The sequence below is a fragment of the Schistocerca americana genome, chromosome 11 (genome assembly GCF_021461395.2).
Source record: "Schistocerca americana isolate TAMUIC-IGC-003095 chromosome 11, iqSchAmer2.1, whole genome shotgun sequence".
In the NCBI taxonomy this organism is placed as follows: Eukaryota; Metazoa; Arthropoda; class Insecta; order Orthoptera; family Acrididae; genus Schistocerca; species Schistocerca americana.
In genome coordinates, this window is record NC_060129.1 from 113,950,531 (window position 1) to 113,964,654 (window position 14,124).

At 44.8% G+C, this 14,124-nt stretch overlaps 1 protein-coding gene across 1 annotated transcript in view; it reads left to right on the top strand.

The window, feature by feature from the left end:
- The window catches only part of LOC124553621 (growth factor receptor-bound protein 14-like), a 1,033,185-nt gene that overhangs the window by 706,068 nt on the left and 312,993 nt on the right, over positions 1 to 14,124 (top strand). Inside the window, exon 8 of the mRNA XM_047127476.1 lies at positions 10,976 to 11,020. Coding sequence (XP_046983432.1) covers positions 10,976 to 11,020 — 45 coding nt within the window. The remainder of the gene's footprint in view (positions 1 to 10,975; positions 11,021 to 14,124) is intronic.

Below are 14,124 nucleotides of genomic sequence, written 5' to 3' on the forward strand. Positions count from 1 at the left end.
GCTCCAAAAGACGAACATTTCTATTGGCGTGGTGTCCACAAATGGCCAGAAATGTGGTCAAAATTTATAGAAAGCAATGGTCAGTACTTTGAATAAAATTTTTTTACTTTTCAACTCAAAATTAGTGTTTCATTTTCACAATAACAAAAAAGATGTTCATTTCATACCGGTACACCTAGTAAACAAAAAATTTTGGAAAATAATCTCTCACTACATTGACAAAATGTCGTTTTTTTTTTCGAACAGTGGGGAAGTGATAGAGTGGTACAAAATTACTCGCTGTGACACAGCATAAAGTGCCTCAACGGAGTTACGTCGTGATTATGATGATGGTGATGGTGGTTGTGATGGTTGTGATGGTGATGGTGGTTGTGATGGTGGTGATGGTGATGGTGGTTGTGATGGTAATGGTGGTTGTGATGGTGATGGTGATGGTGGTTGTGATGGTGATGGTGGTGGTGGTGGTGGTGGTAGTGTTAGTGCCAGTGTCAGTGGTAATGACACGTGACCTTGAGGCAGACTTTGTTCGCTGGCTGGCGGTAACGTGCAGTGGGGTCTCCAGATGTGTCCCGGAATAGCGCAGGGAGCGGCAGGAATAACCGGGGAGCCGCTCCTGTGGCAGCGCTGGGAAGCGTGGGAGGCCCGACTATTCCCGGACACACACTCAAACACACGCACACGTGCGTGTTCCACAGCCAGCGGCGTGCAGCGGGCGTCGCAAAGACGGACCTGCAAGTCACTGCTCTACATCTACATCTACATCTACATTGATACTCCGCAAGCCACACAACAGTGTGTGGCGAAGGGCACTTTACGTGCCACGGTCATTACCTCCCTTTTCTGTTCCAGTCGCGTACGGTTCGACTGCCGGAAAGCCTCCGTGCGCGCTCGAATCTCTCTAATTTTACATTCGTGATATCCTCGGGAGGTATAAGTAGGGGGAAGCAGTATATTCGAGACCTCATCCAGAAAACCTGGACAGCGAGCTACACCGCGATGCAGAGCCCCTCTCTTGCAGAGTCTGCCACTCGAGTTTGCTAAACATCTCCGTAACACTATCACGCTTACCAAATAGCCCTGTGACGAAACGTGGCGCTCTTCTTTGGATCTTCTCTATCTCCTCCGTCAACCCGATCTGGTACGGATCCCACACTGATGAGCAATACTGAAGTATAGGTCGAACGAGTGTTTTGTAAGCCACCTCCTTTGTTGATGGACTACATTTTCTAAGCACTCTCCCAATGAATCTCAACCTGGTACCCGCCTTACCAACAATTAATTTTATATGATCATTCCACTTCAAATCGTTCCGTGCGCATACTCCCAGATATTTTACAGAACTAACTGCTACCAGTGTAAAGGATCCTTCTTTCGAGATCTTCCTGCATTTCGCTACAATTTTCCAATGCTGTAACTTCCCTGCATACTACAGCATCATCCGCGAAAAACCTCACGGAACTTCCGACACTGTCTACTAGGTCATTTATATATATTGTGAAAAGCAATGGTCCCATAACACTCCCCTGTGGCACGCCAGAGGTTACTTTAACGTCTGTAGACGTCTCTCCATTGACAACAACATGCTGTGTTCTGTTTGCTAAAAACTATTCAATTCATCCACACAGCTGGTCTGATATCCCGTAGGCTCTTACTTTGTTTATCAGGAGACAGTGCGGAACTGTATCGAACGCCTTCCGGAAGTCAAGGAAAATGCCATCTACATGGGAGCCTGTATCTAATATTTTCTGGGTCTCATGAACAAATAAAGCGAGTTGGATATCACACGACCGCTGTTTCCGGAATCCATGTTGATTCCTACAGAGTAGATTCTAGGTTTCCAGAAACGACATGATACTCGAGCAAAAAACATGTTCTAAAATTTTACAACAGATCGACGTCAGAGATATATGTCCATAGTTTTGCGCATCTGCTCGACGACCCTTCTTGAAGACTGGGACTACCTGTGCTTCTTACCACACCAGGCTCTCCCAGCCAGCCTCCGACTACGCTATGGTGACACGTCAGTTTTTAAAGAGGGAAACACAAATCGGCGTCAGTTAAATGAGGGTCGGAACTTCAGTAGTGACATGACAGCCATGGAGACGCAACGCAGCGCACTCAAATAACGGTGCTCATAGCGCACGTTAGGTTTCGTTTACACTGGCCGTACTTTACGGCAATGTGCGGCCATATTAGTGTTACCGTCAACATTGCAGCAACGTTGCTACGTAACATGGCAATGTTCTTGTGCGACCAACCAATATTCCTGATAAAACAGCTGTTGCAAGTACACTACTGGCCATTGAAATTGCTACACCAACAAGAAATACGTATGATTAACGGGTATTCATTGGACGAATATATCCTACAAGAACTCACATGTGTTTACATTTTCACGCATTTCGGGTGCATAGATCCTGAGAAATCAGTACCCAGAACAACCACCTCTCGCCGTAATAACGGCCTTGATACGCCTGGGCATTGAGTCAGAGCTGGAATGGCGTGTACAAGTACAGCTGCCCATGCAGCTTCAACACGATACCACAGTTCATCAAGAGTAGTGACTGGCGTATTGTGACGAGCCAGTTGCTCGGCCACCATTGACCAGACGTCTTCAATTGGTGAGAGATCTGGAGAATGTGCTGGCCAGGGCAGCAGTCGAACATTTTATGTATGCAGAAAGGCCGTACAGGACCTGCAGCATGCGGTCGAGCATTATCCTGCTGAAATGTAGGGTTTCGCAGGCATCGAATGGAGGGTAGAGCCACGGGTCGTAACACATCTGAAATATAACGTCCACTGTTCAAAGAGCCGTCAATGTGAACAAGAGGTGACCGAGACGTGTAACCGATGGCACCCCATACCGTCACACCTGGTGATACGCCAGTATGGCGATGACGAATACACGTTTCCAATGTGCGTTCACCGCGATGTCGCCAAACACGGATGCGACCATCGTGACGCTGTAAACAGAACCTGGATTCATCCGAAAAAATGAAGTTTTGCCATTCGTGCTCCCAGGTTCGTCGTCGAGTACACCATTGCCGGCGCTCCTGTCTGTGATGCAGCGTCAAGGGTAACCGCAGCCACGGTCTCCAAGCTGATAGTCCGTGCTGATGCAAACGTCGTCGAACTGTTCGTGCAGATGGTTGTTGTCTTGCAAACGTCCCCATCTGTTGACTCATGATCGAGACGGGACTGCACGATGCGTTACAGCCGTGCGGATAAGATGCCTGTCATCTCGACTGCTAGTGATACGAGGCCGTCGGGATCCAGCACGGCGTTCCGTATTACCCTCCCGAACCCACCGATTCCATATTCTGCTAACAGTCATTGGATCTCGACCTACGCGAGCAGCAATGTAGCGATACGATAAACCGCAATCGCGGTAGGCTACAATCCGACCTTTATCAAAGTGGGAAACGTGATGGTCCGCATTTCTCCTCGTTACACGAGGCATCACAGCAACGTTTCACCAGGCAACGCCGGTCAACTGCTGTTTGTGTATGAGAAATCAATTGGAAACTTTCCTCATGTCAGCACGTTGTAGGTGTCGCCACCGGCGCCAACCTTGTGTGTAATTCTCTGAAAAGCTAATCATATGCATATCACAGCATCTTCTTCCTGTCGGTTAAATTTTACGTCTGTAGCACGTCATCTTCGTGGTGTAGCAATTTTAATGGCCAGTAGTGTATTATCGAGACGACACGAAGCTCGTACAGTTCGCCCTTACTCGTGCTGCCAAAGCGGAATAGTTCTGTCCGTTTTGTGTCACACTCCCGTCAAATAAATACTGTAATAATGCCGTAAACGGACAGGCCAGAAAAACTGGACGAGCTTCTCCAACGCTTCCATGGTGTTAAAATATTATCATCGATCGATCTCCGATTGAGCTTTTTGTAGATAGCCCTCGATCAGTCCTGCAGGCACTATACTACGTTCTTATGTTACCAGTTCCGCCGCCTTCCGCTCGGGTTAAACATATGGTCTGCTGCGTTCATCAGAGGATTGATCAGGTATATTACCCGATGATTTAAAAGCACGAGTTACGATATATGTCGATGACATTTTAATCGCTGAAAAGTCCTGGGGGGAACATAACTGGGTCCTCAACAGACTTTTTTACGTCTTTTCAGAGGCTGGGGGAACCGTCAACCTAGAAAAATCACAATTCGGACGCGAAGACATCAAATGTGTATGGGCATTTCATCTCTGCCGACGGGATCCGCACCGACCCAGATAAAATCGCGGCCATAGCCGAATGTGCAACTGCCACAACAAAAAGACAACTGAGGGCATTTATAGGGCTTTGTAATTTTTAGCCGGCCAGAGTGGTCGAGCGGTTCTAGGCGCTACAGTCTGGAACCGAGCGACCGCTACGGTCGCAGGTTCGAATCCTGCCTCGGGCATGGATGTGTGTGATGTCCTTAGGTTAGTTAGGTTTAAGTAGTTCTCAGTTCTAGGGGACTTATGACCTCAGCAGTTGAGTCCCATTGTGCTCAGAGCCATTTTTTTTTGTAATTTTTACAAAAGATTTATCATCGTGGGGCTATCATCCACGCGACGTCTGTGTTCACTGAAAAGTAAAAATACCGTCTGGATATGGCACCAAAAGGCAGATAAAGAAATTAATAGCTTAAAGAGAGCATTAGTCAATGCACCCCTACTTTCACATCCCGACTTGAATCATCTTCCCAATACCTTCACGTACCGTTCGGTAGTCACCGTGCCATAGAGGAACATCCCACCGATTATTCCGTGACTGGACACTGCACACCACACAATCACCCGTTGAGGTTGAAGAGACTTCTCGATCGCGAAATGCGAATTCTCAGTCCCCCAAATGCGCCAGTTTTCCTCATTGAAGAACCCATCCAAATGAAAGTGCGCTTCGTCGCCAAACCAAACCATGCATGAGCATACTAATTTCCATCATGCTCCGCGGCCAATCGTACAGTTTGAACGTCCTAATCCCTACCGTTTTGAAGTTACGGTTTGATTTCATATAGGTCAATAATTAAAATTAGAGGCTTATCTCACGAGGGGTAAGATACATACTGATTACAGGAAAATTAAAGAGACCTTTGGCAAAAGGAGAACCACTTGCATGAATATCAAGAGCTTTGACGGAAACCCAGTTCTAAGCAAAGAAGGGAAAGCACAAAGGTGGAAGGAGTATATAGAGTGTCTATACAAGGGCGATGTACTTGAGGACAATATTATGGAAATGGAAGAGGATGTAGATGAAGATGATGTAGATGGGAGATATGATACTGGTGAAGAGTTTGACAGAGCACTGAGAGACCTGAGTCGAAACAAGGCCCTGGGAGTAGACAACATTCCATTAGAACTACTGACAGCCTTGGGAGAGCCAGCCCTGACGAAACTCTGCCATCTGGTGAGTAAGATGTATGATACAGGCGAAATACCCTCAGACTTCAAGAACAATATAATAATTCCGATCCCAAAGAAAGTAGGTGTTGACAGATGTGAAAATTACCGAACTATCAGTTTAATAAGTCACAGCTGCAAAATACTAACGCGAATTCTTTACAGACGAATGGAAAAACTGGTAGAAGCCGACCTCGGGGAAGATCAGTATGGATTCCGTAGAAATGTTGGAACACGTGAGGCAATACTTACCTTAGAAGAAAGATTAAGGAAAGGCAAACCTACGTTTCTAGCATTTGTGGAAGGAGTATATAGAGAGTCAATGACAATGTTGATTGGAATACTCTCTTTCAAATTCTGAAGGTGGCAGGGGTAAAATACAGGGAGCAAAAGGCTATTTACAATTTGTACAGAAACCAGATGGCAGTTATAAGGGTGGAGGGGCATGCAAGGGAAGCAGTGGTTGGGAAGGGAGTGAGACAGGGTTCTAGCCTATCCCCGATGTTATTCAATCTCTATACTGAGCAAGCAGTAAAGGAAACAAAAGAAGAATATGGAGTAGGAATTAAAATCCATGAAGAAGAAATAAAAACTTTGCGGTTCGCCGATGACATTGTAATTCTGTCAGAGACAGCAAAGGACATGGTAGAGCAGTTGAACGGAATGGACATTGTCTTGAAAGGATGGTATAAGATGAACATGAACAAAAGCGAAACGAGGATAATGGAATGTAGTCAAATTAAGTCGGGTGATGCTGAGGGAATTAGATTAGGAAATGAGACACTTAAAGTAGTAAAGGATTTTTGCTATTTGGGGAGCAAAATAACTGGTGATGGTCGAAGTAGAGAGGATATAAAATGTAGACTGGCAATGGCAAGGAAAGCGTTTCTGAAGAAGAGAAATTTGTTAACATCGAGTGTTGATTTAAGTGTCAGGAAGTCGTTTCTGAAAGTATTTGTATGGAGTGTAGCCACGCATGGAAGTGAAACGTGAACAATAAATAGTTTGGACAAGAAGAGAATAGAAGCTTTCGAAATGTGTTGCTACAGAAGAGTGCTGAAGATTAGATGGGTATATCACGTAACTAATGATGAAGTATTGAATAGAATTGGGGAGAAGAAGAGTTTGTGGCACAACTTGACTAGAAGAAGGGATCGGTTGGTAGGACATGTTCTGAGGCATCAGGGGATTACCAATTTAGTATTGGAGGGCAGCGTGGAGGGTAAAAATCGTAGAGGGAGACCAAGAGATGAATACACTAAGCAGATTCAGAAGGATGTAGGTTGCAGTGGGTACTGGGAGATGAAGAAGCTTGCACAGGATAGAGTAGCATGGAGAGCTGCATCAAACCAGTCTCAGGACTGAAGACCACAACAACAACAACAACAACGAGAAACCATACCATAAGGGGGCGCTGTAAAGCAAACCCGCCCTCTATGCGAAAAGACACAGCTGAAATAAAAATGAGAAGAAAAAATGACATACAAAGTAAGGTAAAATATAATGGTATAATACTAAAATATTTACATGAAGTGGATATGTCATTTACTGTACGCTAGATGGATACAAACACAGTTTTACGGTTTGGTATTATGATTGACTTTTGACAAAGATTTTGTCAACCACATGGTACAGTTATATACGCCAAAAGGCGATAGTACAAATTAGTAAAAAGAAACAAACATAGATGAAAAGCACACCACCTAAAAAATTTTAAAAATTTTTTAAAAATATTTTTAATTATTTATCATATTTTTATCCAAGAGCAAAAGTTAATTTTTAGTGATTTACATAAGGGTTTTTAGTTGTTTGCCTTTTGATATTACATTTATGTGTTACAACATGGTATATTGTAGTTATAAGTTTAACAACGTCAATAATATGAAAATAACTTACAGTTTAACATTGTATAATGTCTGCTTCTGTTGTGCAGTTAGTATTCACAATGTACATCTTTAATTTTGCGGTACATACTGGGATATATACATAGTCACACACTTTTTCGCACATTGTAGTAGCAGAACGTAAACATGCAAAAGATTCTCGTTCATACAGATGTTCTACCTCTAAATACACTCCTGGAAATTGAAATAAGAACACCTTGAATTCATTGTCCCAGGAAGGGGAAACTTTATTGGCACGTTCCTGGGGTCAGATACATCACATGATCACACTGACAGAACCACAGGCACATAGACACAGGCAACAGAGCATGCACAATGTCGGCACTAGTACAGTGTATATCCACCTTTCGCAGCAATGCAGGCTGCTATTCTCCCATGGAGACGATCGTAGAGATGCTGGATGTAGTCCTGTGGAACGGCTTGCCATGCCATTTCCACCTGGCGCCTCAGTTGGACCAGCGTTCGTGCTGGACGCGCAGACCGCGTGAGACGACGCTTCATCCAGTCCCAAACATGCTCAATGGGGGACAGATCCGGAGATCTTGCTGGCCAGGGTAGTTGACTTACACCTTCTAGAGCACGTTGGGTGGCACGGGATACATGCGGACGTGCATTGTCCTGTTGGAACAGCAAGTTCCCTTGCCGGTCTAGGAATGGTAGAACGATGGGTTCGATGACGGTTTGGATGTACCGTGCACTATTCAGTGTCCCCTCGACGATCACCAGTGGTGTACGGCCAGTGTAGGAGATCGCTCCCCACACCATGATGCCGGGTGTTGGCACTGTGTGCCTCGGTCGTATGCAGTCCTGATTGTGGCGCTCACCTGCACGGCGCCAAACACGCATACGACCATCATTGGCACCAAGGCAGAAGCGACTCTCATCGCTGAAGACGACACGTCTCCATTCGTCCCTCCATTCACGCCTGTCGTGACACCACTGGAGGCGGGCTGCACGATGTTGGGGCGTGAGCGGAAGACGGCCTAATGGTGTGCGGGACCGTAGCCCAGCTTCATGGAGACGGTTGCGAATGGTCCTCGCCGATACCCCAGGAGCAACAGTGTCCCTAATTTGCTGGGAAGTGGCGGTGCGGTCCCCTACGGCACTGCGTAGGATCCTACGGTCTTGGCGTGCATCCGTGCGTCGCTGCGGTCCGGTCCCAGGTCGACGGGCACGTGCACCTTCCGCCGACCACTGGCGACAACATCGATGTACTGTGGAGACCTCACGCCCCACGTGTTGAGCAATTGGGCGGTACGTCCACCCGGCCTCCCGCATGCCCACTATACGCCCTCGCTCAAAGTCCGTCAACTGCACATACGGTTCACGTCCACGCTGTCGCGGCATGCTACCAGTGTTAAAAGACTGCGATGGAGCTCCGTATGCCACGGCAAACTGGCTGACACTGACGGCGGCGGTGCACAAATGCTGCGCAGCTAGCGCCATTCGACGGCCAACACCGCGGTTTCTGGTGAGTCCGCTGTGCCGTGCGTGTGATCATTGCTTGTACAGCCCTCTCGCAGTGTTCGGAGCAAGTATGGTGGGTCTGACACACCGGTATCAATGTGTTCTTTTTTCCATTTCCAGGAGTGTATAATCGATTTTCTTGTTTCACAGAATATAGTATTATTAGTACGCAAGTATTATTAAAATAATTATTTGGCACCATGTTGTAGGTTGTCAGCTGTTTGTACTATTATAGATTTGATTCCTCAGGAAAAAAATAAACTTTTAAAGGTGTAGAAAAAATTGTGGCTGTTAAACTCTGTTTGTTCATTCAACAAGTTTTCGGAATATTTTTCTTTATTTCTAATTCTAACTGTTCTAGTAGATTAAGTGTTTTACTGTTGGGTTCTGTGTGAAGTACAGTTAGGCTGTTGTGGATGTCGTCAGGTCTGTGTTTATACATGTGGTTAGCTATTGTAGATTTTTCAAAATGGTTTAGCCGAAAGGCGTCCGTGTGTTCTTTATACCGTGTGTGGAAGGTTCTTCCAATTTTTCCTATGTAAAATGCAGGGCAACTGTTACATCGTAATTTATATATTCCACTGTGTTGTGTTGTTATTGACTTGTTTGTGTTCGCTGTGTGAGGTAAGTGGTATCCAAGTTTGCTGTTTGTGGAGAAATATATTTTAATATTGGTTTTTTTTAATAAGTTAGCTATTTTTTGTGGTACTGTGCCTAAGTATGGAATACTTGTGAAGATTTGTTTTGTGTCGGTAGTTTTCTTTTCTGTGTTTTTGTGAGTGATGTTGGTCTGAATTTTTCTAGATAGTTTATCAATTGATTTTACAGAGTAACCACTATTTACTGCAATTGTTTTGATAGTATCTATGTCTTGTGTTAGTGCTTTGGGTTTTAAAGGTAATGTATGTGCCCTGTTCAACATTGATCTAAATGCAGCATACTTATGTGTGTTCGGATGGTATGAAGATTCATGTAGTGTGATGTCAGTGTAGATTGGCTTTCGGTAAATGTACAAGTTATGTTCTTGTTGTTCATTCACAATTGTGAACTTTATTTTATTGTGGAGTGAGTTGAATGATGTGAGGAGTTCTTCATCTTTAGTGCCATCAAATAAGTGTCATGTACATATCTCTTGTAATACACAATTTTTTGAGCAAGTTTATTTTCTCTTTTGAAGAACTTATTCTGTAGGTGGTTGATGAAAATGTCAGCTAGGAAACTTGACATGCAGCTACCCATAGCTAAGCCTTCGTTCTGTTGATAGATTTTATTATTAAATGAAAAGTAGTTGTGGCACAGTACTAGTTCAAGTAGATCTACCAACTCTATAGTCTCTGATATGGTTAATTTTTTGCGTGTGATGGAATTTTTTCTAATAATTTCAATTGTCTCTTTAATAGGTTTATTTGTGAACAGGTTGATAATGTCAAATGAGGCAGATCTAGCTTCTCCGGGGATTTTTACATCTTTGATGAGTGTTGTTAACTCATGTGCATTTTTTATTGTGTATGTGGTTTCAAAAGTGTAAAATTCTCTGAGGATATTATTTAACAACTGTGAAAGTTTATATGCAGGTGTGTTCTTGGAGTTAAGAATTAGTCTAATCGTAGAGTTCTGTTTATGGATCTTTGGCTGTGCTCTGAGTTTGGGGGCAGTGGGATTCATTAATGTGCAACTTTTTATTTGTTTATCAGACAAGAGGAAGTTACATTGGTTAAGCATTTTCTTCAACTTTTTCTGAAACTTAGTGGTTGGATCATGGTTCAGTTCAGTAATGTTATTTTCTGAGAAAAAATTAAGAGTTTTAGTAATGTAATCATTTTTGTAAAGGATGGCTGTGGAGTTCCCTTTATCTGATTTATCAACAAGAGCATCATGTTCATTGAGTTTGTGTTTCAGTTGTTTCAACACTTTGTTTTCTTCAAAAGTTGTGACTGTAGGCGGTTTGTTCTTTATTTTGCGAAAGTAAAACAGTCGCGGACGAAACACTGAAAAACAATGGATAAAATTAAGGTAAATAAAACATGATTTTGCGACTGGTTGCCGCATATTTGGTAATTTTATGGTTCACAGTCGCTGGACGACTTGGAAACCACATGGAGCCCACCATTCATAAGTTCAATAATTATCATCCCCTATTTAAAGTTATGTGCTGCCGTCAGTTCCTTTTCTCTGCTCTCACTCGACATAACCGATTCGTTTGTCTTTTACAGGTGCAGACCATCGCCAAGTACCTGCGGAGCAAGGACAGCAACAAGGTAAGACAGTGCGCCCTTTCTCGACCTACATTGTACCCATCGGCGATCGCATGTTCTCCTTTAGAGTTCAGCGGTTGAACAAGACGAGCATGTTGTACTTTAATGCCTGCTCCAGCCTCAGCTATCTGCCACAGTTGTATTTGCTGTGGCTTCACTGTCCCGTAAAACTCTTCAAAAGATTTCCATTTTCGCCATGGGCTGTACGTCTATTAGGAATCCACTACTGCACTTTCAGACTTTTGGTCAATATCATATGGGTCACACCTGCGGACAATACGTACACAAGGTTAAACATACCACTAACACAGTACATACATTTTTCTCTTTCTCCATCCTAATTCCCCCTAACAACATCTGTTTTTTGTCCTGTGTAATCCGTGAAAATTCCAGTAGTGTGCAAATGGATACGCCAGATTGATACATACTTTGCAAAGAGAATGCGTAGTTCCACAACTCTTTTCTTTTCCGCATCAAATCATTTCTGAGAGCTACTGCGTTTCCAATTGAATGTTAGAAATGTGTGAAGTGTAACGGCTGCCAAATATTTTCTGTCGGTTGCACTCCGCAGCTATGATAAATTTAACAAACGACGTCATGTAACAGCGTAAGCTTCAGCTTTATTCAGTAACCGACTGGTTTCGATGAAAGACTTTTTTCCAGCGCAGCTTGGTTTAACAGAAATAGTTCATAGAAATTCAGTGAAGTCAACACAGGAGCACAATTTACGTTTCGGAGCCTTAATTATTGCATTCTTTCGACTTGTCAGTACCATTGTAATTGCTTATTCTGAGTAGTCGAGGACCCGTGCGAAACTTTCGCTATTTCAAAGTTTTACATAATGACAGTATTTAGAATAAGTGTTGTCTTTGGGATAAAATAATAACAGTATTTGGAATATGCGTTGCCGTTGAGATAACGATAGTCGAGGGAATGGAGAGAAAACATCTTTGAAAATGAACCGAACGACAGAGAATATATATACACTCCTGGAAATTGAAATAAGAACACCGTGAATTAATTGTCCCAGGAAGGGGAAACTTTATTGACACATTCCTGGGGTCAGATACATCACATGATCACACTGACAGAACCACAGGCACATAGACACAGGCAACAGAGCATGCACAATGTCGGCACTAGTACAGTGTATATCCACCTTTCGCAGCAATGCAGGCTGCTATTCTCCCATGGAGACGATCGTAGAGATGCTGGATGTAGTCCTGTGGAACGGCTTGCCATGCCATTTCCACCTGGCGCCTCAGTTGGACCAGCGTTCGTGCTAGATGTGCAGACCGCGTGAGACGACGCTTCATCCAGTCCCAAACATGCTCAATGTGGGACAGATCCGGAGATCTTGCTGGCCAGGGTAGTTGACTTACACCTTCTAGAGCACGTTGGGTGGCACGGGATACATGCGGACGTGCATTGTCCTGTTGGAACAGCAAGTTCCCTTGCCGGTCTAGGAATGGTAGAACGATGGGTTCGATGACGGTTTGGATGTACCGTGCACTATTCAGTGTCCCCTCGACGATCACCAGTGGTGTACGGCCAGTGTAGGAGATCGCTCCCCACACCATGATGCCGGGTGTTGGCCCTGTGTGCCTCGGTCGTATGCAGTCCTGATTGTGGCGCTCACCTGCACGGCGCCAAACACGCATACGACCATCATTGGCACCAAGGCAGAAGCGACTCTCATCGCTGAAGACGACACGTCTCCATTCGTCCCTCCATTCACGCCTGTCGCGACACCACTGGAGGCGGGCTGCACGATGTTGGGGCGTGAGCGGAAGACGGCCTAACGGTGTGCGGGACCGTAGCCCAGCTTCATGGAGACGGTTGCGAATGGTCCTCGCCGATACCCCAGGAGCAACAGTGTCCCTAATTTGCTGGGAAGTGGCGGTGCGGTCCCCTACGGCACTGCGTAGGATCCTACGGTCTTGGCGTGCATCCGTGCGTCGCTGCGGTCCGCCCCACGTGTTGAGCAATTCGGCGGTACGTCCACCCGGCCTCCCGCATGCCCACTATACGCCCTCGCTCAAAGTCCGTCAACTGCACATACGGTTCACGTCCACGCTGTCGCGGCATGCTACCAGTGTTAAAGACTGCGATGGAGCTCCGTATGCCACGGCAAACTGGCTGACACTGACGGCGGCGGTGCACAAATGCTGCGCAGCTAGCGCCATTCGACGGCCAACACCGCGGTTCCTGGTGTGTCCGCTGTGCCGTGCGTGTGATCATTGCTTGTACAGCCCTTTCGCAGTGTCCGGAGCAAGTATGGTGGGTCTGACACACCGGTGTCAATGTGTTCTTTTTTCCATTTCCAGGAGTGTATATATATGACAGATCGTCCCTTGAGTAAAGTAAAGAAAAACAATGATCTTCAGGCACGTGTTCATTGCTCAAAAACGTGTGTAACGATATGTGGTGATCACCCACGACCATCTTGTAAACGTAATTATGTTTAAGAAGTTTGGCATTCAGACTACAGCTTCAGAGTATATTTTTTCGCTCATCAAGTTTATTGTAAGTAACCCACTCCTCTTGACCTACTTAAACATAACTAACCTAAGGACATCATACAGATTCATGCCCGAGGCAGGATTCGAACCTGCGACCGTAGCGGTCACGCGGTTACAGACTGAAGCGCCTCGAACCGCACGGCCACACCGACCGGCTAACCCACTAGAGTTCAAAAGGAACGACCATGTACATAATTGCAATAGCAGAAGGAAAAATGCCTGCCATTACTTTATATTAAGGTTGTCTTGAGCACAAGAAGGTGTGAGCAATTTTTGTCGCAGCATTCTTCATATGCGACAAAAATTTCTGATAACTTATCAGTGATATAAAATGTCTGACAGGCAGAAAAAGGCAAAATCGAAAACAGACTGAGAAAGTTTCTCCTTGACAGCTACGTCTGTTCCATAGAACAATTTATGTTATTGGAAGCTGCAAAAGCTAGGAACTACTGATTCACATCTATATAACTTATAAGAACTTAGAAATGCTCAGCATGAACCGTATTTACAAATTAATTTGCAATTTGCAAGCGAGTCGTTCCACATCATTATGAGTTACCGTGCGAAATGATCCATGGAACATGA